A 23,889-nucleotide genomic window follows, 5' to 3' on the forward strand; every position below is an offset into this window, starting at 1 on the left:
ACCCAAAAATAAAAATTCTGTCATCATTTACTTACTTTCATGTTGTTAGAAACCTGTAAACATTTCTTTGTTCTGATGAACATGAAGGAATATATTTTGGGGAATGTTTGTTTGTAACCAAACAATTCATGAGTCCTATTCACTTCCATAGTATTATTTTTTCCTACTGTGTGCTTCCCACACTATTAGGGTGACCATACATGCCATTCTTCCCGGGCGTGTCCTGTCCTGGATTTCAGGTGCATATTTTTTCGACCGCACACGCCATCAAGGTTCTCACATTTAGTTAAAAACATTATACATACACCATTTTACTCTTACTTTAAATGTAGTGGTTGCTTCTCTGAAATAGTAAACCTTGATGGATGACGTATGCGATAAACAAATAAGACTTCTGGAAGACGCACCCGAAATCCTGGCTCGGATGCGTCTGGGAAGAATGGCATGTATGGTCACCCTACACACTATGCATACTATGAAAGATAAAGATTAAATGATCGTACACTATGGCCCTGTCCTGAATGGTACCTCTTTCTTACAAGTCTGCACTTTTGTGACGTAAAGCTGCTTTGATTGTCGGAAAGAAGTTTGCTGCCATGCACGCACAAGTGCAGGCTCAGAAAAATGCTAATCAAGCGAGCATATTAGTGATGCGCGGGTCGTGTCATAACCCGCAGGCCCCGCGGCTAACCCGTGGGTCAGGGCAGGTGAAGAAATTGTCACTTTATTGCGAGGGTGGGTCATTAAAAACAAAATAAAAAAACATGTATGTTGCGTGCAATGGCCTATTAAATATTTAGGAATATGTATTTTCATTTTTATTAAGTTCTTTGTCGGCATACATAGCAACTTAACCTCCGCAACGTAACCTCCGCAATGTAACCTCCACAACGTAACCTCCGCAACGTAACCTCCGCAACGAAACCTTCGCAACGTAACCTTCGCAACGTAACCTCAGCAACGTAACATCCGCAAGGTAACCTCCGTAACGTAACCTCCGCAGCGTAACCTTCACAACGTAACCTCCGCAACGAAACCTTCGCAACGTAACCTTCGCAACGTAACCTCAGCAATGTAACCTCCGCAACGTAACCTCCGCAACGTAACCTCCGCAACGTAACCTCCACAACGTAACCTTCGCAACGTAACCTTCGCAACGTAACCTTCGCAACGTAACCTCCGCAACGTAACTTGATATCCCAAAACCTTTGGCCTCACGTCTGAAAGCGCCAAGTAATGTTAGCTCCCCCTGCCACAACAACAAAACAAACGAAGAAATAAAAAAAGATGAAAGACAAGGTGCGGGAGAAATAAGGTCGGGAATTTGTGAATAGATAATACAAATGCTGCTTTGTAAATGTTTAAATGTTTATCATTATCCTATCTCTATATTAATACGCCCATGCTGGATTCTATGGTTCTTAAACGGATGTTGTTGCCAGTTTACAGGGCGATGTAATTTAATGGCTGTTTCCTTTAGCTGTGGGTTCACACTAGATGCGAGTTCAACGATTTGCGCGAGTAGATTACATACAAAATCAATGCAAAGATGCGATCAGACGCGTCCTAACGTGGGGCGATGCAATTGACGTGATATGGGCAGCGCGTCTGCCGCGAAAACAGACGCTATTCGCCTCAAACCTGTCTTCGCCCAAGTTGAAAATATTCAACTAAAAATGTGTAAGTTAAATCCCGCGAGTAATCTAGAGGAAGGAACTTGATGCCCCGCTTTTGGTGTGTACGTAGCATAAGGCTGAAATAAAGTCTCTTTTCATTTACATTTACATGTCTTTATGCGGGGCTGGCCAAATATTTCATAATAGCAGGACCCGTGGGTTGGAAAAAATCCCGACCCGCACAACACTAACGCATATCGACTGAAAAGGGGGCGCCATTGAGCAATCTTTTTAAACCTAAAATGACACATGGGACACCACGCTCCTCACTAGCGCATATCGACTGAAAAGGGGGCCCCAATGAGCACTCTTTTTAAACCTAAAATGACACATGGGACACTCTGCAGTCTTGTAGACTTAACGGACATGAGGACACGGGGGTCATTGTAACTAAACGGGACCGCAAATCCACATGAAGTGCACCATTTGGGACGCAGTCTATAAGACAGCATGAAATTGACGAAAAGTACGATATGAGATATTTTCCTAAAGAGTGCTGTGTTCAATATGCGATACGGTTAAAATATTATAATATATATTTAAAAACAGAAAATCGTTCTGATTGTTCATCATCTTCTACACGTCAGAGGACACGTAGGCACTTGTGCACACACAGGAACCAAGATTTGTATGTCAGTCGCTCTGCTTTCTGCATCGACCAAAACACTTTGACTATGAAACAATAAAAATATTTAGTTATTGCAAACCATTGCTTGTGCACATTTGCAACATTCTGATAACTTCAGTATATTGTGTGGTATATATAAAACAATATGCTATAGGTGCATTGTATGAATAGTATGATACCCCCTCAGTGGATTGGGAAACATCCAGATTACTCACAAGTCCTTTAGCTACACAGAAAAAGACTGTGACCATTCTCTATCATCTTTAGTTTGTTAAAATGAAGTCTAAAGGTCTTTTTATAGCTTAAATGTCCTTTTTAGATGCTTTTATTCAGGGTAAGCTTATTTTAGGACGTCACATGGTTTCACTGTGTGCTTTACTAATGGATGGGTAAAGAATGGTTTTAATGTTTGTATGGTGGAAAGCCATGGCACATCTCACTATCTCTGTGACTGAGGTCTCTTGTCTCCGTGTCTCATTTGCCAGTGGATGCTGGTGTGTGTGCGTGTGTGTGTGCGTCTGTTTGTGTGTGTGTCATTAATGTGATTCAGAGACCTGGATCCGCCACCCAGCGCAATCAATAGCTGTTTCATTTCACAATCTCTCAATGCCTTATAAAGAAATCCTCTCTCTCTCTCTCTCTCTCTCTCTCTCTCTCTCTCTCTCTCTCTCTCTCTCTCTCTCTCCTCCTAACGTCTCTCCCATGGGATCCGGAAAGATCTGTGCTCACAGACGCACACACATATGCCCACAAACAGACACATGCGCACCCGCTTCACACCTGCCAGCTGGTCTTAATGCTCGCACATTAAACCTGTGAGGGCATCCTGAAGCCCCCTGATGCTGGATGAGAAACACAGAGTGTCTGACCCGGCTCTTGAAATCAATAAAAATGAGTGAAGCCCCTCACTATAAACGCTATGTGATTTTCCTCCTGCAAGACTGACGGATAAACACACACAGGATGATCTTAACACGGTACCGATTCACAATAATGCGGTGGGTGTACATCTCTTAAATATCTTAATTATGTCACCTAGGGGGCAATAAAGTTTGTGGGAAACCACAAGTGAGTTTATAAATGAAGATATTGACGGACAGACATTGACTTACGAGATGTGTTTCCAGGTAAAGCTTCAGGCTGTGGATATCTGCTCTGGGCGGCGTCCAGTTCTCGGTGGTTTCCAAAGCATCTCTCAGCCAGAGGATGAACTCGTCCAGTTTGCTGACGAAACCCTGCGAGATCATCACACACAAAAAACACACGCGGCCGTTTTCAGATCCGTCATTTGACACAACAGGAAATTTGAAAACGTAAAACCCCAGCAGTGTTATGAGAAGCTGAACCGACAAATTCCTGTTACACCAACACAACAAACAGAGCTTCACGAAAAACTCTTCAGATAAGGTTTGATGAACTGATAAAAGTTTTGCATTTGTCAAAAGCACACACAGTGCTTGAGGGAATGTCACACAGTGAAGATGCCCTTGATGTGCCTGAATTGCTTTAGAAGAAGGCCGGTCGTGCATTCATGTGGATGGTGTGTAAACACTGCCATCTGCTGAACGAATGCAAAACTACGGCTAATACTGTTTGTAAAAAAGACAGTTAACACAAAAATAAATGACACATTGTCATCATTTACTCTCTCATAATTTATCCTAATTTTGCTTTTTTCAAAACATAAATTCAGTGACCAGCAGCTTTCATACTTTATAAAGAGCATCAGATAGGTATCATAATGCTTGCCCATGTTATTTGTTATTTAGTACAAGAGCTTTGCTGTGGCTTTCCAAACATTTTAAAACTTCATGATTGATCACAATATACGTGACAACCAATCATGTTTTTCTCTTGATGGCTCCTTGAGTAAAATGATAAGAAGTTGGTTTTGGATTAGCTATTTTTGTTAAGCCAGATGTTAAATTACTGAGATCAAGACATAGTTAATTAAAAACTAGAGATGCACCAATATTGAATTTTTTTACACCGATACAATGTAAAAAACATTCAGCATGAAGTTAAAGAGGCCATTTCACAATACTTTATAAAAAATAAATCTTTGGTATTCGCACAATACATTCGAAGTTCAGAAGTTTTAGCTCAAAATACCCATTAGATCATTTATTATAACATGTTAAAATTGCCACATTATAGATGTGAGCAAAAATGTGCTGCTTTGGGTGTGTCCTTTAAAATGCAAATGAGCTGATGAAATGCAAACACTGATCACAATTATGGTGGTTAGTTAAAATTGAAATCAGTGGCGGCCGGTGACTTAATTTTTCGAGGGCGCACGATGCGAAGTTTGTCTCAACATTTATGTAGCCCGTCGTGCGTGGTTTGTAATTTCAAAATATGTGTTCTGCCGTTGGGTGAACCTATGTGCATCACGTGTCTTGTCAAAATAAGTGCCTGCTGAAGACGCGTCTAATGGGTTTATGATAAAAGAGACGCTCGCGTTTGCCAGATACTCTCATAATCTCATGCATAATCAAAATTCACTGTTAAGGGAGTGTCTTGCGTGTATTTTGTGAACGCGAGCGTCTCTTTTATCATAAACGGTTTTGACGCGTGTGCAGCAGGCACTTATTTTGACAAAACACGTGATGCACATGGTTCACATGACGCAACAAACACATATTTTGAAAACACGAGCAACACACCAGACCCCGAACACTTATTTTGAATTTGCGCCCCTCGGATGAGCAGTCACGAGCTGCCACTGCTTGAAACTCCATTGTGCTGTCAATTATTTTCTATCTTTTTCTCTCTCTCTGCACTAAATGGCAGTGCCTTGGTTGGATAGTTGCAGATTAAGGGGCGGTATTATTACTATAAGATCCCCTTATGACATCACAAAGGGAGCCAAATTTCAATTACCTATTTTTTTACATGCTTGCAGAAAATGGTTTACTAAAACTAAGTTACTGGGTCGTTCTTTATCACATTTATCACCCAATTGTAGCACTTAAACATGGAAAAAGTCAGATGTCCCCTTTAAATACTTGTTTTTATACCATTTGATATGCTTTGTTTGTGTTTCTTAAAGCAACACTATGTAGTTTCCATGTAAAAAATGACTTACAGCTCCCTCATGTGGTTGAAAAGCGCAACAGTGCCTGGTATCAGACACTCTTCTGCAGGCAGGGGGAGGGAAGGGGCTCTGTTTCCTACCCTCCACCGCTACTTTCAGAGTGTGCTTGTAGCAGCTAGGAGGCTGCTCAGGTTGCAGCAACAGTACACTGTAAAAAATACTTTGCTGCCTTAAATTTTTTTGTTAAATCAACTCAGATTTACAAGTCATGTCAACAGAGATGAGTTGTCACAACTTATAAAATATAGTTGAGAAAAGTCAACTTAAATTTATAAGTTATAACAACTCACCTGTAGTTATAACAACTCATCTCTAGTCAAGATAAATAATAGTTAGTTGAAATGACTTGTAAATCCAAGTTGATTCAACAAAAAATTTTAAGGCAGCAAAGTATTTTTTACAGTGTACAATTTATCCAGTTAAAAGTTGTTCTATCACTGAAATAATTTTAGAGACATTATTTAAAGGTAAAAAAACTACATAGTGTTGCTTTAAATATTTCAACAACAATTTTCATGGTATGTCCCCTTTTAAACAACTTGGTTTTGCAGGTCAATTCAACCTACTATTTAAAGTTTTGGCTTGTGAAAACTTGACACAACTTATAAAATCAAGTTGAAAATGTTTAACTTAATTTTTTAAGTTAAAGTAACATAAATATATATATGTGTGTGTGTGTGTGTGTGTGTGTGTGTGTGTGTGTGTGTGTGTGTGTTTTTTTTAAGTTAAAGTAACATAAATATATATATGTGTGTGTGTGTGTGTGTGTGTGTGTGTGTGTGTGTGTGTGTGTGTGTGTGTGTGTGTGTGTGTGTGTGTGTGTGTGTGTGTGTGTGTCAAAAATGCTACGTATATTATTTTACAGTGTAGACAATTTACTCAGACTGATATTTTCTTTTCTTTTTTTATTGATAAATTCTAAAGATTAAATTTTCTTTATTCCTATAATGACCGTTTATATTGAACATTAAACTAGTGATGTTTCTTTACATTTTCTATACACAGAGCTCAAATTCATTGCATTTTCCTGTTCTTCTGATTGACAGGATTTATCGTCCATAACTATCTGCTGTTTTTAAACTATCGGACGATAGCCAAAAAAGTGCTTTTATCGACTGATAATTATTGGCCGATATATCAGTGCATCTCTAGTAAAAACATGCCATCATTTTACTCTAACACACACAGATGCAGGCTCACCCAAATGCAACATGCAGCCTTTTCCTGCTCATTATCTAACATTGGCAAAAATCTAAGATATTAATACAGATGACCTCTACACAGACACTGACTAAAACTCCCATATTTTATCAACTGTTTGGCCTTCACCACTGCGGATGAGCTTTGAAGTGGCTGAGATTGGCTGTGCGTTCAAAGTTAAATGATGGAGAGGTAAAGAGGTCTGTGTGAATGCCATTTCAAAACCTGGACCTGCAGAAAACAGCCTTTACTGGCAGAATAAGTATGCTAAGTTAAAATTTGGATGAGCAAAACATTTTATCTATTTTTCATGGTTTCTAGCTAATCCAAGATGGTTTACCAAATAGCGGGCATGTTGAATAGACAAAGCAGACCATCTCAGTCCATGAAAAGCTACCATGTTGCAAAGACCGGCTTAACCAGATCTGTGGTTTCTAATGCATCTCTATACAGCTCTGTTGGTGGATCATACAGGGCAGAGTAATTCTGCAAGACTGTGGCGGTCAATGGAGATCAATAGACACTGCTGCTAAATTATTCCCCTACCGGGGACGTCGTGCGATTCACCCTCATCTCGTGCATTGATACGGCTCTCACATCAGATGAATATGTAGCCGCTGGTCACGGCATTAATAGAGCTTGTCACAGACCTGTTTGTGTGTGTATTACAGGCGGAGGAAGAGAGAACGAGAGCTCGTGCCCTAAAGTAATGAGAGATAGAAAGAGAAAAAAACACCAAGTGCTCATGGGTGAGACACGATAAGGGTTCATTGCAGCCAAATTCAGATTTAAACTACTTGCCATATGAAACCAAACGGCTGATCATGGTGTAAGTCGTCTCTCTAATAAAAATAGTTCACCACAAATTGCATTTAGTCGGCCTGAAGTCTTTCTGAAACCCGTCAGAAGTTATTTTTACTATGAAACAAAAGGAACGGCTCTTTTTTTTCGAATGACCACTTCACAGTGATTGCAGCCGTCAGACCCTATTAGAGACAATAATAATTTTAATTTTTATGACTATTATCTGTAATATATAGGCGCTATATTCCAGCCTCTCTGAAGCCATGCATGTGTTTTTGTGAGGAACAGACTAGAAAAAAAAGAGAGAGAGAGAGAGAAAGAGAGAGAGAGAGAGACTAGCAGCCAGACTGTAAATGCTTTGGCTATAAAAATGTACAGATTTTGTGGTGGCAAATTAAAAAGCATCCTTAACTGAACTTGAAATGTATATAGACAAAGAGAGGGGGCAAGATAGAGACAGTGAGGTTGAGAAAGAGACCAAGAGAGATGAAAATAGATACAGGGAGTGAGGGAGAAAAGGAGAGATAAAGATAGCGACTGACACCCTCAGAAGGATGAAGAAAAAACATAGAGAGAGAGATTTGTGTATCTGTTTATATGTGAATATTTCTATGCTTTAACGCATCTTTTTACTATGCCAATAAAACTATTTGATTCTTGAGAGAAAGGTACAAGTTAAACTTGCATATGCACAGAATGAAAGATGGAGTGTGAGACGGAGAGAGAGAGAGAAACACCAGGAGAAGAGAAAGATGGGCTGGTGGCTTCACACATGACTAAACCCCTGAGACGTCTTCAGAAAGAGGCTTCAGCTGCCAGCTGTCTGTTGCTATGAGAATGAAGTCATCTCCAACAGCTGAATACTAATGTAATCAATCACCTCCTCCTGTGACACGCATCATCTCAGGTGGATGTGCAGCCTGCCTCCACCCGGTCCAGTGAGTTTACCACACACACACACACACACACACACACACACTTATGCACACACACTTACGCACACACTTCATAGATCCCTCTGCTGGACACAGTAGCGGCCGGTGACTTCTTTTATCGAGGGCCTCATGCGAAGTTTGTCACAACATGTATGTAGCCCGTCATGTGTGTGGTTGGTAATTTCAAAATTTCAAAATATGTGTTCGGCACATTGAGTGAACCTATGTGCATCACGTGTCTAAAGGGTTTATGATAAAAGAGATGCTCGCGTTTGCCAGATACTCGCATAATCTCATGCATAATCAGAGTTTACTGTTAAGGGAGTGTCTTGCGTGTATTTTGTGAACGTGAGCGTCTCTTTTATCATAAATGGTTTTGACGCGTGTGCACAGGCACTTATTTTGACAAAACACGTGATGCACATGATTCACATGACGCAACAAACACTTATTTTGAATTAGCGCCCCTTGGATGAGCAGTCACGAGCCGCCACTGGCTGGACATTCGCCTCCATCACATGTGATTGGCATAATTACCATGTTTGGAGTTCATGAGCAGTAAGGACTGATGAGAGGACATTTAAAAGTTTTAAAAGTGCTTTAATATAGGTCATGATTGTGATTAAAAGAGACATATCATGAAAATCTAAAAAATGTTCTATGTTTAAGTGCTATAATTGGGTCCCCAGTGCTTCTATGACCACATTTTTTTTTTAAAGATCAAAGTTAGTTTTGGTAAACCATTCTCTGCAAGCATGTGAAAAAAAGGGTCATTGAAATTTGGCTCCCCTTGTGATGTCAGAAGGGGATAATACCGCCCCTTAATCTGCACTATCCAAGCACAAAAATGTTTTGTCCTAATGATTTTGGTCGTAAATCAGGATAAATGTACAACACTCTAAAAATGTCTGGGTTATTTTTGACTCATGTTGGGAAAATATTGGACAAAACACATGCTGGGTTAAAAATGACCCAATTTTTGGTTGTTGTTATGCTACCATGGATTATAATAAACAAACACTTAAGTTAAAATCCAGCATTGGGTCAATTTTAACCCAGCTGTGTTTTCTGTCCAATATTTACCCAACATGGTTCAAAAATAACCCAGCCATTTTTATAGTGAAGATATTAACTAGGGATGCACCGATACCACTTTTTTGGAATACGAGTACGAGTACGAGTACTTGCATTTCAGTACTTGCCGATACCGATACAGAGTACTTAATAAAAAACATGATTTAAATTTACAGGTAACAGCTTTAGTCATATAATTTAACAAAAAAAACAAAGGACTAGTTTTTCAGTTTGTTGTAAACTCTGCCTCTTTGGACAACACAAGAGGCATTAACCCCTTACACGCCGCTCAAACATACACATTTCTCAGACCGTGGTATTGATTCCAGGTATTGGGGGACTTTTAACGAGTATGAGTACTTTAGAAAATGTGGTATTGAGGCCGATACCCGATACAAGTATCGGTATCGATGCATCCCTAATATTAACAAATAAATATTGTTTCTAAGACAATACTGTAGATATTACAATTATAGTTACCAATAACTATAACAACTGCTACTAATGCAATTCCTTAATCCAGTGGTTCTCAAACTGGGGGCCGTTATAAAATACATTTATTTATTGTAAATTCTGAGTAATAAAATCTCAGAAAAATATGGCTACTAACCAACAGCACGGTATAATTTAATGTTTTGTTTCATTCAAATTTTAAGTTTTGGAATGTTTTACGTCCTAAATTTCTTTGGGGGGGGGGACATAAAGGGATTCATCATACATGGGGGGCATGCCAAAAAAGTTTGAGAACCACTGCCTTAATCTATACATTGTAAAAAGTAAAAGTTGGATTAATTAAAAAAACAACTTCAACTGGTAAAACCTATTTAACAAAAATTTTATAACATTAAGTACAAATTTTAAGTGAAAAACGCTAAAAAAAATTTACCAATTCAAGTAATTAAAAAAAATACCTTAAAATTCTTACCTAAAGCAAGAAAATTCAAGTTGATAAAACAATTAAAGTATTTTGTTTTTAAGTAGATCCAACTTTTACTTTTTACAGTGTAAGATCAAATAAATCATTTAAATAGTGACATTTTAAATAAAGTTTCCAACTAATACACAATTTTATTAAAATTAATTTTATTAAAACACCTGTAGGATTTTGTTGGAAACAATGGTTTGCTTATTTTATAAAAAGTGCTGATTTGCAGAATTGAATAGATGTATAGCTGTACAACATTTGCATCGAATTGAATTCTTGTAATTAATGCATGAATTGTATGCACCTATAATTGTGTCTTTTTAAAAATATATACTATACCTGTACTGTAGTACTGTACAGATCATTGTCATATTTACATTTAACCACTAGATGGAGACAACATGTCTTTATCTCTGATGCTGCAGTGCAAACACTAAATGACTGTACAGTAAATGAATCAAATCATAAAAAGTCACAGCAGGCAGACAGAATGCATATTAACTGCATGTGTAAAGTAATACTTATATATCTATATACCTTTTTACATATCTATATCTATGCTCACATATGTGTCGATCAGTTTAAAGAATGAAAATCTGAAATGTTTGGGTTTTTGAAGTGTCGGCTTCTTTACAGACATGACTGCATGTTCTTAATTATGCAGCTAATCATTTAATTACAGTCGAGGGACTGAAGAGGGTTCGAGAGCTTCAATCCTGTTCATTAAGCTCTGAACATCATTGAAAGACTGAGGTGGCGTGTTAGTTCATTACCCCATGAGTTATCAGCTGTTTTTAATAACCGCTTAGTATACTGACACGTATGGGTTGGCACCTCTTTGTAAATAAAGACTAAGGCATACAAATTACTTCCTTAATGATTATATCCCTTTCAAATTAGATATGAGGCGCAATGATGATAATGTAGGTTTAAGTATTGGGTTTATTATAGAGCGGGTTGCTCATTTAGAGATGTTGAGCGATTAGGTGTGTTTAAATTGTTGGCATACTAACAGCTACAATATGTAGTGTGCAGAAGGTAGTAAGCTAAGCGAGTAATAAGATGCAATGTCTCACCTCTATCTTTCCCCAAACATCATGATAGTTGTCCTGGTGCTGTATGTCCTCGACAAGTTTCTCTATCAGCGGCGTGCACTGCAGGATCATCTTTGGTGGGCCGGGCCGCCCAGCTATTACATTTCTTCCCCTGGATTCGGGTGTGCTCCTCGCCCCTTCATTCTCTGACAGCAGGTCACTGATGCGTCCCGACTCGATGCTTTCATCCACAGAGGGAGCCACGTCGCTCGAAGAAGTCGGTGAAAACCGCCCCGCTGTGAAAGGTTTCCTGTAGGGGTGAAGGACGAGATCATCACCGCTCTCCCATTCGTGGTTGACTTCAGTAAGTTCCCAGTCGTCTACATCTTGTATGGACTCCTGCGGGAATCTCTGCGGAAGTGCCTGAGCCAGGCTTTCCAACTTCATCGCTAGCATCTCTGTCTTTTTAAGCTGCGCGGGAAGAGCGAGGAACTCATCCGAGCCATACCAACGCTCTTTGGGGCTGCCCGACGTGTTGCACAAAACGCTTCTGTGCGTGATCCAAAGAGAACTTGTGGTGGGAGCGCGATCATCGGGGCTGGAGGACATTTCTTGTGTGTCGTGATCTGAGATGTCCTCTCCTGAAGATGGTGCTGGGCTGGAGGAGTCGCTGTACGCCTGCTTGGCTTCAGAAGCCTTTAAGTTCGTACTTGAGCGCTTGTGCGTGTGGAAACCCTCAGACGAGCGTCTCTCGAGGGGAATTTGGGACTCACCAGGCACAGAGGGTCTCTTGAAACCTATCTGCAAGTTGCATCTGTTAGTGGCATGCAGACTTTCAAAAGATTGACTGGCATTGCCTGGATACGCCGATTCCAACTCCAGCCAGAACTTCGAACGATCCGGTGGGTCCAAAAGGGAGGGTGTGCTTCTGCTCATATCAGCCTGGTACTGCAGGGGTGAAGACCACCTCGTCTCCCCATCGCCCTCTAGATACATAGGCTTCTTGGGCAAGGGCTGTGTGGGTGACGCGTCACTTCTAAATCCGCCCTGAAGGGGGCGCTTGGAAAGGCCGATGTTGCTGTCACTTTGTGGGCTCACACCCTGCATGGCTGTAGCTGGTGCGTTGTCCCCAATAGCGGGGTCACTGATTGTCTCTTCGGGTTTTGAGGTGCTTACAGGTTCTTCTGCGGATGATGACACCTGGTTCTGCCTAGAGGCCGCGATGTTGAGAAGATCCACGCTCTGAAGGAGCTCCGGAAAGTCTTGCTCCAGCTCGGGATAAAGGGAGCGTAGCCCTCGACTTTCTGGGTCCTCGATGGGGCTGTAGTCGCTCAGTTCAAAAGCAGTGATGCCACAATCGAGAGAAAAGTAGTCCTGGCTGCACTTAATGGTCAGCTGACCAGAGTCATCCACTTCTGTCAGAGTGTCCAGTCGAGCCTGATAATAAGAGATCACAAAAACATCTTTAATCTTCATGGAAGAACCATTTCGCATAGCACCTCAATATCACACAACATTCAAGCTGCACTTTTCTTGGTAGTTAAAACCAAAAAGCAAAGAAGCTCATTTAATGTAATCCACATCATCTTTAGTTAGAACAGTAGATACATGAGTAGATACACACATAGTGAGGTGTGGGATGAACCGATACCGATATTCGACTACTCAGATTAACATCTGCCGATACCGATAGTTTTGTTTTTTATTAGAGATGCACTAATATCAATTTTTTTCTCCATAGATACTGATAGCCGATTATGTAGACTGATATCCGCCGATAAAGATTTTCATATAATGCCTATTAATATTGAACATTAAATTAGTGATGTACACAGAGCTCAAATTCATTACATTTTCCTGTTCTCTATTGATTGAGAGGATATATCGGCCATAAATATAATCTGTTTTTGTCTGTTATCGATTATTGGCCAATATATTGGAGTAAAAGCTTTTTTCTATTTTTTTAAATTAAGTCAGGATATATTCTGTCGATACCGATTATAGGCCGATATATCTGTGCATTTCTACTTTTAACTCCTTGTTTTAAATTAAGTCAGGATATAATCTGTCGTAATGATTAGCTGTTATAAACAATCGGCCGATGTGTGATAGTGGGGAAATTATTTTGTTTGCCGATATGGATTACAGGCCGATATATCGGTGCATCTGTTCTTTTTACTCCTTGTTTTAATGAGGTCAGGATAAAATCTGTCCTGATCATCAGCTGTTTTAAACAATCAGCTGGTGTCTGATAGTGGGGAAAAATGCTTTTATTTGCCGATACTGTTTATAGGCCGATATATCGGTGTATCTCTACTATTTACTCCGTGTTTTAAATAAAGTCAGGATATAATCTGTTCTCATCATCAGCTGTTTTAAATAATCGGCCGATGTCTGATAGTGGGAAAACTATTTTGTTTGCAGATACCAATTACAGGCCGATATATCGGTGCATCTCTACTTTTTACTCTTTGTTTTATATTAAGTCAGGATATAATATGTCCTAATGATTAGCTGTTTTAAACAGACGGAGGATGCCTGATAGTGGGGAAATTATTTTGTTTGCTGATACCAATTACAGGCCGATATATTGATGCATCTCCACTTTTTACTCTTTGTTTTATATTAAGTCAGGATATGATCTGTCCTAATGATTAGCTGTTTTAAACAATCGGCTGATGGCTGATAGTGGAAAGAAATGCTTTTATTTGCCGATACCAATTATAGGCCGATATCTCGGTGCTTGCATCCGTACTACAATTGTTAGCCCATTCTGATCTTGCATTATAGTACTATTGACTCTGCTTATATTTATATTGGGAAAGTAAAAATGTAATTTAAATATTATTTAACTGACATTTTTACTTTCCCAATATGAATGACTTTGCTGCAGGATACAGAATGTAAGTTTGTTGTTCGCTCCAAGCTGGATATTGCATGACAAATAACTAAATGGGTGCTGTGATGTTCTCCAGACCTCGTCGTGGTCCTGGTTGAAGGCCTGCAGTATATCGGTCTGGCGGGTGTAGTTGCCGTTGGAGTCCTGAAGGCCCTGCAGGAGTCTCTCTTTCAAAACGAGAACAGAGACTCGTAACTGATGCCAGAGGAGCTGAACGCTGCGGATGTCCACGATGATGTTCACAGAGTAGGACAGGAGCTTCAGGGAGAACTCGGTCTCCAGCAGGGCGTGGACCTGCTCGACATGATCGGATATATCTTCACAGATGTCCTAAAAGAGAGACGTCATCAAATGAGGATGCTTTTCTAGTGACATTCAATACGAAATCAATACAAACACTTCCCCCTCTGGTAATGAGCTATCTACTGTACCACTCCTGGAGGATATTTAAGACAAATCCATTTGTTGACATTTAAGAGAGTATCATCAGTAAGTAACTGTGATTTTCAGAAATTAAACAGATGCAAAACGATGCAAAAACTACAAATATAACACTTATCTTGGAGAGCAAAATGGATTTACTCAACAGAATATTTTTGGATCATGCATACCAAAAACTGTGACGAATCCTAAAAGAAACTGCACGTTTGCAAAAAGTCAAGGTATCCAACCAGACAACAAAACATGATATCAGCAGTCACAAGTCATGAGAGATATTTGAGTCATTTTCACATGAGATGTGAATAATACAGAGGATCTCAGAATATACCACTGAATTTACAACGTTGCCTGTGTTTTCTTTCGAAATCACCTCACAATCACTTGCCCAAGAAAACCTCATGCAGAAAATATCAATATTTCTGATATCTTAGCCATCTAAATCATCAATAGGGATGCACCAAATTTTTGGCAGCAGAAACCATTTGATTAAAAATCTTTCTTGTGCATTTTAAAATGATTGCACACTGCTGACATGTTTGCTTCTCACTTTTGGTTGTTTCAACAAAAATGTTATTGTTCAGTTTAGGGGTGCTTAACGATTAATCGCGATTAATCGATAGCAGAATAAAAGTTTTTGTTTACATCATATATATGTGTGAACTGTATATAATAACTTTGTATAAATAAATGCACACACATGCATGTATATATTTAAAGGAACAGTATGTAAGAAATTTATATCAATTAATCATTAAATGGCCCTAAAATGTCACTAGACATTAAGAAATAATTTTCATTTCAAATACTTATATCACTCACAACAGCGGTCTGGCCAGGATATTGTCATTTAAAAAGTGGAGTTGCAGCCCTCAACTGATGTTTATGTTGTCGTTTGGTATATTGGCCACCAGCTGTGTGATTGCAGTACCAGTTTTAGCCACACGTTTTGTGATTGCAATACCAGTTTTGGCCACAATCCTACATACTGTTCCTTTAAGAAATGTTTACATGTGTATATACATTTGTATATTTATTTATAATTTATATTATATATAAATATAAATACCTAATATATAAATATTTTTTTTTCTTATCATTATACATGCATGTGTGCATATTTATATATACATAATTTATTATATACAGTTCACACACATATATGATGTAAACAAAAACTTTTATTCTGCTATCGATTAATCGCGATTAATCGTTAAGCACCCCTAGTTCAGTTTTATAATTTCATTTATTTAATCTTTTCACTTATTTGTTTAATAGTATTCGGTGCCAAACAGCTCTAGTTGTGCTGTATTTTGATGACTGAGGCTTTTTATGAATATAAAATCACTCATGAGTATATTTGGGGATTTCTGGTTCAGCTGATGTGAAAGTCAAACCGTAAAGAGCACATGGGTCACTGGGTCTACAGGGATTTTCTTTTACTGTCGCTGTGCTTCAAATCATTCAGCAGAAGGTGCGGGGTGCAGTACATTATTTTAGAAGATGACATCACTGACTAGGCTAACATAAGATGCTTATCTAAATGCCACTGTCTGTAGGTTTTATGTTATGGATTACAAACATTACACAGCAATACTACCATTATAGTGTACCTACAAGCAAAAAAGCCCAGAAAGTATTTTGACACTTAAGCCACACTGTATACAATTTTTGCTGCCTTAAATTGTTTGGCTTTACAAGTCATTTCAATTTACTATTTTAAATTTTCACTACAATGTAAAAAATATGTTGCATGCAAGTCTAATCAAATTGGTAACGCAAGTCAGTTGAACCTACTACTTTAAGTTTTTCACTAGTGATAAGTCGACATAACTTATAAAACAAGTTTTATTTAAATGATTACTCCCCTTTCATAAAAAATCCTGATAATTTACTCACTCTGTCTTTCTTTGTTCAGTTAAAAAGAAATTCAGTTTTGTGAGAAAAACATTCCAGGACTTTTCTCCATATAGTGGACCTCAACACAACAGTTTACAGTTTCAACGCAGCTTCAAAGGGCTCTGAACGATCCCAACCGAGGCATAAGGGTCTTATCTAGTGAAACAATCGTCATTTTCACAAAAAAGTACTTTTTAATCATAACTTCTATTCTTGCACTAGCACTGAGATTTACATATGTGAAATGCACACTTGCGAACCATTTTAAGCACAAAAACATGAATTAATATCATTCCACATACAACAACGTCGAAACGGTCATCTTTCTCCACTGGGGCGTAGTTTCGCATACACTGTAAGCAATTGCCGTAAATTTACAGCCAATTTTCAACACTAAAATACTGTTTTCATGTTAAACAGTTTAGTACTGTAATTAGCAATGCATTGTGGGCTGCTTAAATTGGAGCAACAAGACAGAGGCCCTCAACAGTAAGTTGATGTTTTAAATTACAGGACAATACAGTATTTTCTCGAAAATGCATGTTGACTGGGGAATTTGGAGCACGGTCAGAAGCAATATTAGTTTTATAAATTGAGGCTAGCCTTTTGCTTTTGGTCAATTTTCTTTAAAAAAATACAGAAGTAATTTGTCATTAACCCCTGGATGGAATTTCGGGAACCATTATTTGGATTGGAGATTTTCCAGAAGAGGACGTACAATTGAGATGACGTGCTGCACATTCTCAAGTGTTCTTCATCAAATTCATCGGGTCTTGCATCTACAAATGAAACGGTAATTCAAATCTTATTCATATTGCCAAAAATGCTTGATATCAACTGATAGAAGCTTCTCTTGCTAGGGATTTAAACATGTCATTGAACAGTGAGGCTTAGATTTGAATAGCCAAAACAATATTACTTTTGAGTGGTATTTTGTTTAATTTTGGTATAAAGTTAGCCGTAGGCTACTTCTGAATTTGAGAAACAACACTTATTAAAAAATTTTCTTTAACCAAACCATAGGATTATTTGAACATCGACTATCCAAGATGGTTTTGGTGAGTTTTATTTTGTTTGTGTCGACTTTAAATGAAAAGTGTTTTACAAACAGTTAACAAGAAAATAAAGCTAATTGTAGTTTGGTTAAAGTTGAATAGTCAAGGCTTTGCATTTTTCTTTTTAAACGCCAAATTGGTGTGAAAATATTGTCTTTCTGGACTCTTTGTGAATGCAATGTGTGTACTAGTTTGTGGGAGTACTACTACATATGTAAAAAGAGAGGTGTAAATATTTTTTTGGCTCAAAGGAAGCTGCATGTAAGCTACGTGTGACAACATGGAGTTAAAAAAATAAATTGTTACCCTTTAAATTTTGAATGTCAAATCTATTTAGAAGTTTGATTGTAGGTACCTCGTTCACGTCTTGGTTACATTCCACCTAGTGTTTACTAATTATTGTCCTTTTTATAAATTTTCTTCTTAAAAATCTTATTATGGTAAGGATAATGTATTTGTTCCCTTCAGGTATCTGCCACTGCAGCTGACGTTGAGACAACTCTCAGTCTTCCTGCAAGTCCTCGCCTGATACCTGGTAATATACATTTAATTTAGAATCATTGATAGACACATTGTATATTTTATCCATTCATCTTAAGTTTACAAATGTTTACACAAGGTAACAAGTATTTCCATGTTGTTAAGTTTCAAGTGCAACAAGGCAAGTCACAATTAAGGGTTGGATGATCACCTTTAAGGGCTCTGAGGGCATCACACCAACATTTGCAATTGGACTTGCTGCTATGTTTGCAACCTACTACATTTTCAGCCTTCAGTATCAAGATGAGACAGCCTGCCCTCTGGAATTCATTCAGAGGTAAACCCCTTCAATCCCTGCCATCATTATATAGATATATACAATTAAATTAATGTGTTTGTATTTTATGCATAAAATGGAATTAGTACTGTACATTTCAAGCCTCAACACCTACACACACACACACACACACACACACACACACACACACACACACACACACAGGGTATAGATGGTTTCATCGGACGCACGTGATACACGTCTGGATCCGAACCTTACTTCCGGTTTCGTTTTTTTAATGGTCTGACTGGTTGCTAAACTGATCTCTTGAACAAATGCCTCGTCGAAAATAACAAATGTTTTGGTTTCCTAGGTAATCTATGTGTTGTTTTGTTTGCTTGTTATATAAATAAACTATGTTTAAAGAATTTGTTGTTATTTATTATTAGCGGAGTTTACCGGAAGTTACGTGCGGACCGCGACAGCGGCTTGTTTATGTTGTTACCGCTGAAACGGTCTATAGACTTTATTATAATTCCATTTGATGTCATTAAAGGAATAGTCTACCCTTTTGCCATATTAAACTATGTTATTACCTCAACCTAGACGAATTAATACATACCTATCTTTTTTCAATGCGTGCACTGTACAGCGTGTTGTGAATGTGTTAGCATTTAGCCTAGCCCCATTCATTCCTATGGTACCAAAAAAAAGTTTTATTTTGTGGCACCATACTTACTGGTATAACTCCTCATGTAACAGTCTTTAAATAGGGAAAACACGGAAGTGTTTGGTGGCTTCCCTGTTTGGTACCATAGGAATGAATGGGGCTAGGCTAAATGCTAACACATTCACAACATGTTGTACAGTGCACGCATTGAAAAAAGATAGGTATGTATTACTTTGTCTAGGTTGAGGTAATAACATAGTTTAATATGGCAAAAGGGTAGACTATTCCTTTAAATCCACTCAATTTGTGCAATGACGAAAGACAAAAAAACAATTAATTGCTTTTGATTTAGGCACTTCATTGATATAAATCAAGAGAGAGGAACAAATGACAAAATCATCAGACAAGATTGTCTCTAAGAAGAAAGGTGTGATCGTCCAGAAGTTGTCTTCTGCAGTTAAATACACACGTGGCCATGCTACTGAAGAATCTCCTTGACTTTTTAATGGAACTTCATATAGATCGGTGAGTATATAATCTTTCTCTCATTTTTTTGACAGTCTGGCATTGCCACAATTATACTGGTATTTTTAACTTTATAAGCATTTGCTTGGAGTTTATACTTTACATTCGTGATTGTTTAGTTTATTTATGAGTATGATTGTTTTTTGTTCTTTGACAGTGGCAGCACTGGAATAATGCTGCAGAGAGGAACAGCGGCTACTAAAGTGATGATCGTCTCTTCTGGATCCACAAGAACTAAGATGTAAAAACACAAACCTACCTCACAGGACAATTTTAAGAGGTAACCTGCAAGTCTAGCTTGCAGTGGCACATGTGCCTATACGGTTTCATCCTAAATGTTTTTTATGCTTATTATTGATACATCCTGACAAAATGTTCTACTGTACTATAATAGTTTCAAAATGGCCTTAGGTATGTTTTCAAAAAGTAAACTATAGGTTATGCCCTTCACATTTGGTTAGGATTAGGGGCAGTCTCTGACGAGCAATTTAAGAACGTACGTTTATTGCCATAGTCTAAAGCAAGAAACTACTGTTTCTGTTTACTACTAGAAAGCTTTTTCAACATTGTCCAACAGGATTTATTTTCTTTCCTTTTTTGTATTCATGTTGACATTGACATTTCTCTTTGAAATAAAGGTGTTTGATTTGAAAGTTTTTGTTGCTTATTTTGCATAATATTCACAATAATGCATATCTTAAGCAGTTGTCTTTAGCCCTGGGAATTCATTGGGCAAGTTCATGGGAGAATGATATTTTAAATATCAATGAAGAATTTTTAGAGACTAAATTTATGTTATTTAAAAAATGCTGCATATTTCTGTGATTATTTGGAAATTACAATAATATTGTTTAGGTTGTTACTTTAAACCTAAACAATATTATTTTAGTTTCTAAATAAATCACAGAAAAATGCATTTATTTTTTACTTTATTAGACTGTGAAATTATTTAACAGTGCACTGTAAAATGTAATAGCTAACTTTACTTAAAAATAAATAGTGATCATAACTAGTTGCTCCATAATTTGTTGACTCTACTAGCTTACAATAAGTTGACACAGCATTTTGGTGAGGAGAGTAATTAAACTTATCATACTTAAGTAACCTTTACTTGAGAAGTATGAGTGTCTCCACACACTCCCAACACTTGGTGGCGGTAATGCACCATGCTGGATGCCAACCGCCAATACAAATCAACGAAGAAGAGATTGCACATGCGCAGTTCCTCCTGAGACGTTGGATTTGAACCATCACGCGGCAAAAGAACGTTTGTCTGGATTTGGTTTGAAGGTAAGAGCATGCAAAATGTTAATTTGGAGAGGCCATGTATGTAATACTTCAGTCTGTTTGTAGGTTAAATGTATTTCTACAATTTAGTAAATTCAGGACTATGTTCTGTTAATGTTCTGAGTTGAGTTTTGTTTGTGAGGTAAGGTTTAAGCTAAAGCTAGCTAACCACCTTGTCATTGTCCCACCTTGTAAATCTCAAATTTCTTAAACTGTAAATATGAATTCATATCGCCAAATGCAATGTGCTTTTTAACTGTTGCGTGCATCGGCTATAACTGGCGATGGCACAGTAAAACTTTAACTTATCTGCTAGCTCAGCTGTTAAGCAGGAGGTCTGGATCAGAATATTCATATCGTCGCTGCCCGATAAAACTCACGTATGTCCAAAACGTTTACTTTTCAGAAAGTGAAAAAAAACACCGTATATCAAAAGCAGTTGAATGTAGCATTGTCATACTTGGTACGGCATATTTACATGTAACCATATTCTTGCCAGTGTAATGATATAATCCACATTTGACCCAAATTGAGTTTAAATGGACATGCGTGCATATTTTACAGTAACTGTGATCGATACGCGTTCTTCCGATCATTAATTAGAATGGCCAAGTCGCGTTTCGTATTGACAGATGAATATGCTCAGTTCATTAAATAGCCTACGTCTTAGTTAAATACGCTTACTTTATTTAATATTAATTATACATTTATTAAATGTCTCTTGCAAACTATGAAGGGACAATGAATCAATACACTGACATGGTAATGCTACACAGCAGGGGCGTCAGTTTGTGTTGAAAAGTGGTGGGGACAAAAGATCAGATAAAAACATTACTGCAGGACAGGAAAAATATTGAATAACGGCGCATCAAAAATGGGCATAGCGTAGGCTAGTCAACAACAAGAAAATACTCAGCATAAAACCCTCAACAATGTCGACTGCACACATGTAACAGTCCCTACAACACCAGCTCAACCGAACAGTGCCAAAGCACCAAACCGTAGAAAACAGCAGCGCTTTTAGTCAATGATTACAATGAATTTCATTACATATGTACAAGAAAACACACCATAAGCATACAACGCAACATATGTGACACTAGACCACAAAACCAGTCTTAAGCATCGCTTGATTTTTCAGGACATTTTAACCAAATGCTTTCAAAAAGTGGTGGGGACATCCCCAGCGTAAATAACACCAATGCTAGACAGATACTTTGTTTGCACAGTCCTACCGTAATTAAGTTACTCCTAGATGTTCGTCTGGTGTCCGGGGGAAACGTTTACCTCGATGAAGGAAAGTCATTGTCATGTTTATTCGGCTATATCCAGTGCTGAGCTTCGATGAAACTTTACGAGACCGGCGAGATGCTTCACAGGTGGAAGATATGCGGCGTGATTGACAGCTTTGACACCAAATGGGTATACGTGAAAATCAGATGACATGATTTCACAAGTTTTCATTGGCCATTTAGGTATGTGACGCATACTGTATACGGAAATGAACCTGGACATTCAATCTGTCAAAAAAATCTCAAAATCGGCAAAATGAACATACGTGATTTTCATCGGACAGCGACGATATATTCATTCGATTTTTAATTTTGAGATTCAAATATTTTTTTCTGTTTTTAACATTAGCATTAATGCAGAGACTGCCAAGCAGGAAGTGCACTTCACGCTCCCGCTCAAGGTTTGTAACTTACTGTTAATGTACTCCGATATTAAAGGTGGGATATATTTTTCTATTGAAAGGGCATTTGGTATTTTTGTGATTTTAAAATAATAAAGGTTATATTTATTTAACATTTTGGCCCAAGCAGAAAATTAAGGGCACCTCAACTCAGCCTGCAATTATTTAAAATTTTCCCAAAATAACTGCATTACTGAAAAATACTAGATTACTAAACCTATGCAGTTGCTGCACATGTCATTATGCACAATTAATGAAACTTTCTGAATAGAAAGTTATGATATGAACCAAATAACCATACAACCCCCTTGACTAATTCTAAGCATAAAATACATACATATACAATTTGTTATATTCAGATAGCCTGTTGTAATGGAATGAGTAGCAGGGCAATATACATACATGTATCCTTTATGCCTTACAAAGAAAGCGTTCATTAGAGCTGATTGGATGCACAAGTTGCAGTAATATATTCATTTTCGAGGTTTGTGTAATACTAGTTTTCTGGCCAGTGTGACCTAGTGATTTGTTATTAAAACGCATCCAAAATGACTTCATTAAATGCTCATTTGTCTGTTTCTTTAGGTTCTGTCAGAGTTCTTTCGCTTAACCAGCAAAAACCTCAAAATCGAGTTTTTCAAAGAACTGGACAAACAACTCCTCGCTGTCTTGACATTTTCAAGTCCAAGGGTGGATGTACCGGCCAGATACTTAAGGCGTATTTGCATCATCAAATCGCACTGGGGGTAAGTTTCTCATGCACATTAATGATTTAATGGTGTCAGCAAAATAGTGTAACCACATTGTATTTTCAGAGCTGTTAATTGATGGTCCTTGACCATTTATGGGTGCTATGTATGAAATTATCTTTCAGAATACAGATGTTACTGCTAAGTGAACAGCAGTCCTCCGTGGCCTTCCCATCCTCCTTGGAGATGAGAACAAAGACTTCTTCAAGACATACTTTGTAAGTAGTTTCAGGTGCTAGTTTACAGTGGCCGAGTAGGCTTGTCGCGATAGTCGGTGTAACAGTGATTACCAGTGTGTCAGCCTCTTACCGGTTAGATCACTTGCCCACCGCGACACCGTCTTTCACCGTCGTTTTGATATTTTTTTGTAATTAAATCATTTAGTTTCGTTAGAGACAGCAAACATGAATGTGTCTTCTGCCTGAATTCAGCAGAGCTGAACGCGCATTATCACAGAGCAGCCGGTGTCAGATTTCATTTATTCCTGTCAGAGTGTGTGAGGCGAGCGACTGACCAGACGATGGCAGAAGCCGTATGCTTACTC

General features: G+C 38.1%; 1 protein-coding gene and 1 long non-coding RNA gene across 2 annotated transcripts in view; one reads left to right on the forward strand and one right to left on the reverse strand.

Annotated features, from left to right (window-relative positions):
- Positions 1–23,889, reverse strand: part of akap6 (A kinase (PRKA) anchor protein 6) — a 157,913-nt gene that overhangs the window by 102,391 nt on the left and 31,633 nt on the right. Inside the window, exons 3-5 of the mRNA XM_065253813.1 lie at positions 14,351–14,602; positions 11,416–12,810; positions 3,417–3,539 (exon numbers count right to left, since the gene is read on the reverse strand). Coding sequence (XP_065109885.1) covers positions 3,417–3,539; positions 11,416–12,810; positions 14,351–14,602 — 1,770 coding nt within the window. The remainder of the gene's footprint in view (positions 1–3,416; positions 3,540–11,415; positions 12,811–14,350; positions 14,603–23,889) is intronic.
- Positions 18,061–20,381, forward strand: LOC141280942 (uncharacterized). The gene is made up of 4 exons (XR_012335284.1): positions 18,061–18,199; positions 18,310–18,481; positions 19,444–19,616; positions 19,774–20,381. It is a non-coding gene; the product is annotated as an uncharacterized lncRNA (long non-coding RNA).

The sequence above is a fragment of the Paramisgurnus dabryanus genome, chromosome 17 (assembly GCF_030506205.2).
Source record: "Paramisgurnus dabryanus chromosome 17, PD_genome_1.1, whole genome shotgun sequence".
NCBI classification, from domain to species: domain Eukaryota; kingdom Metazoa; phylum Chordata; class Actinopteri; order Cypriniformes; family Cobitidae; genus Paramisgurnus; species Paramisgurnus dabryanus.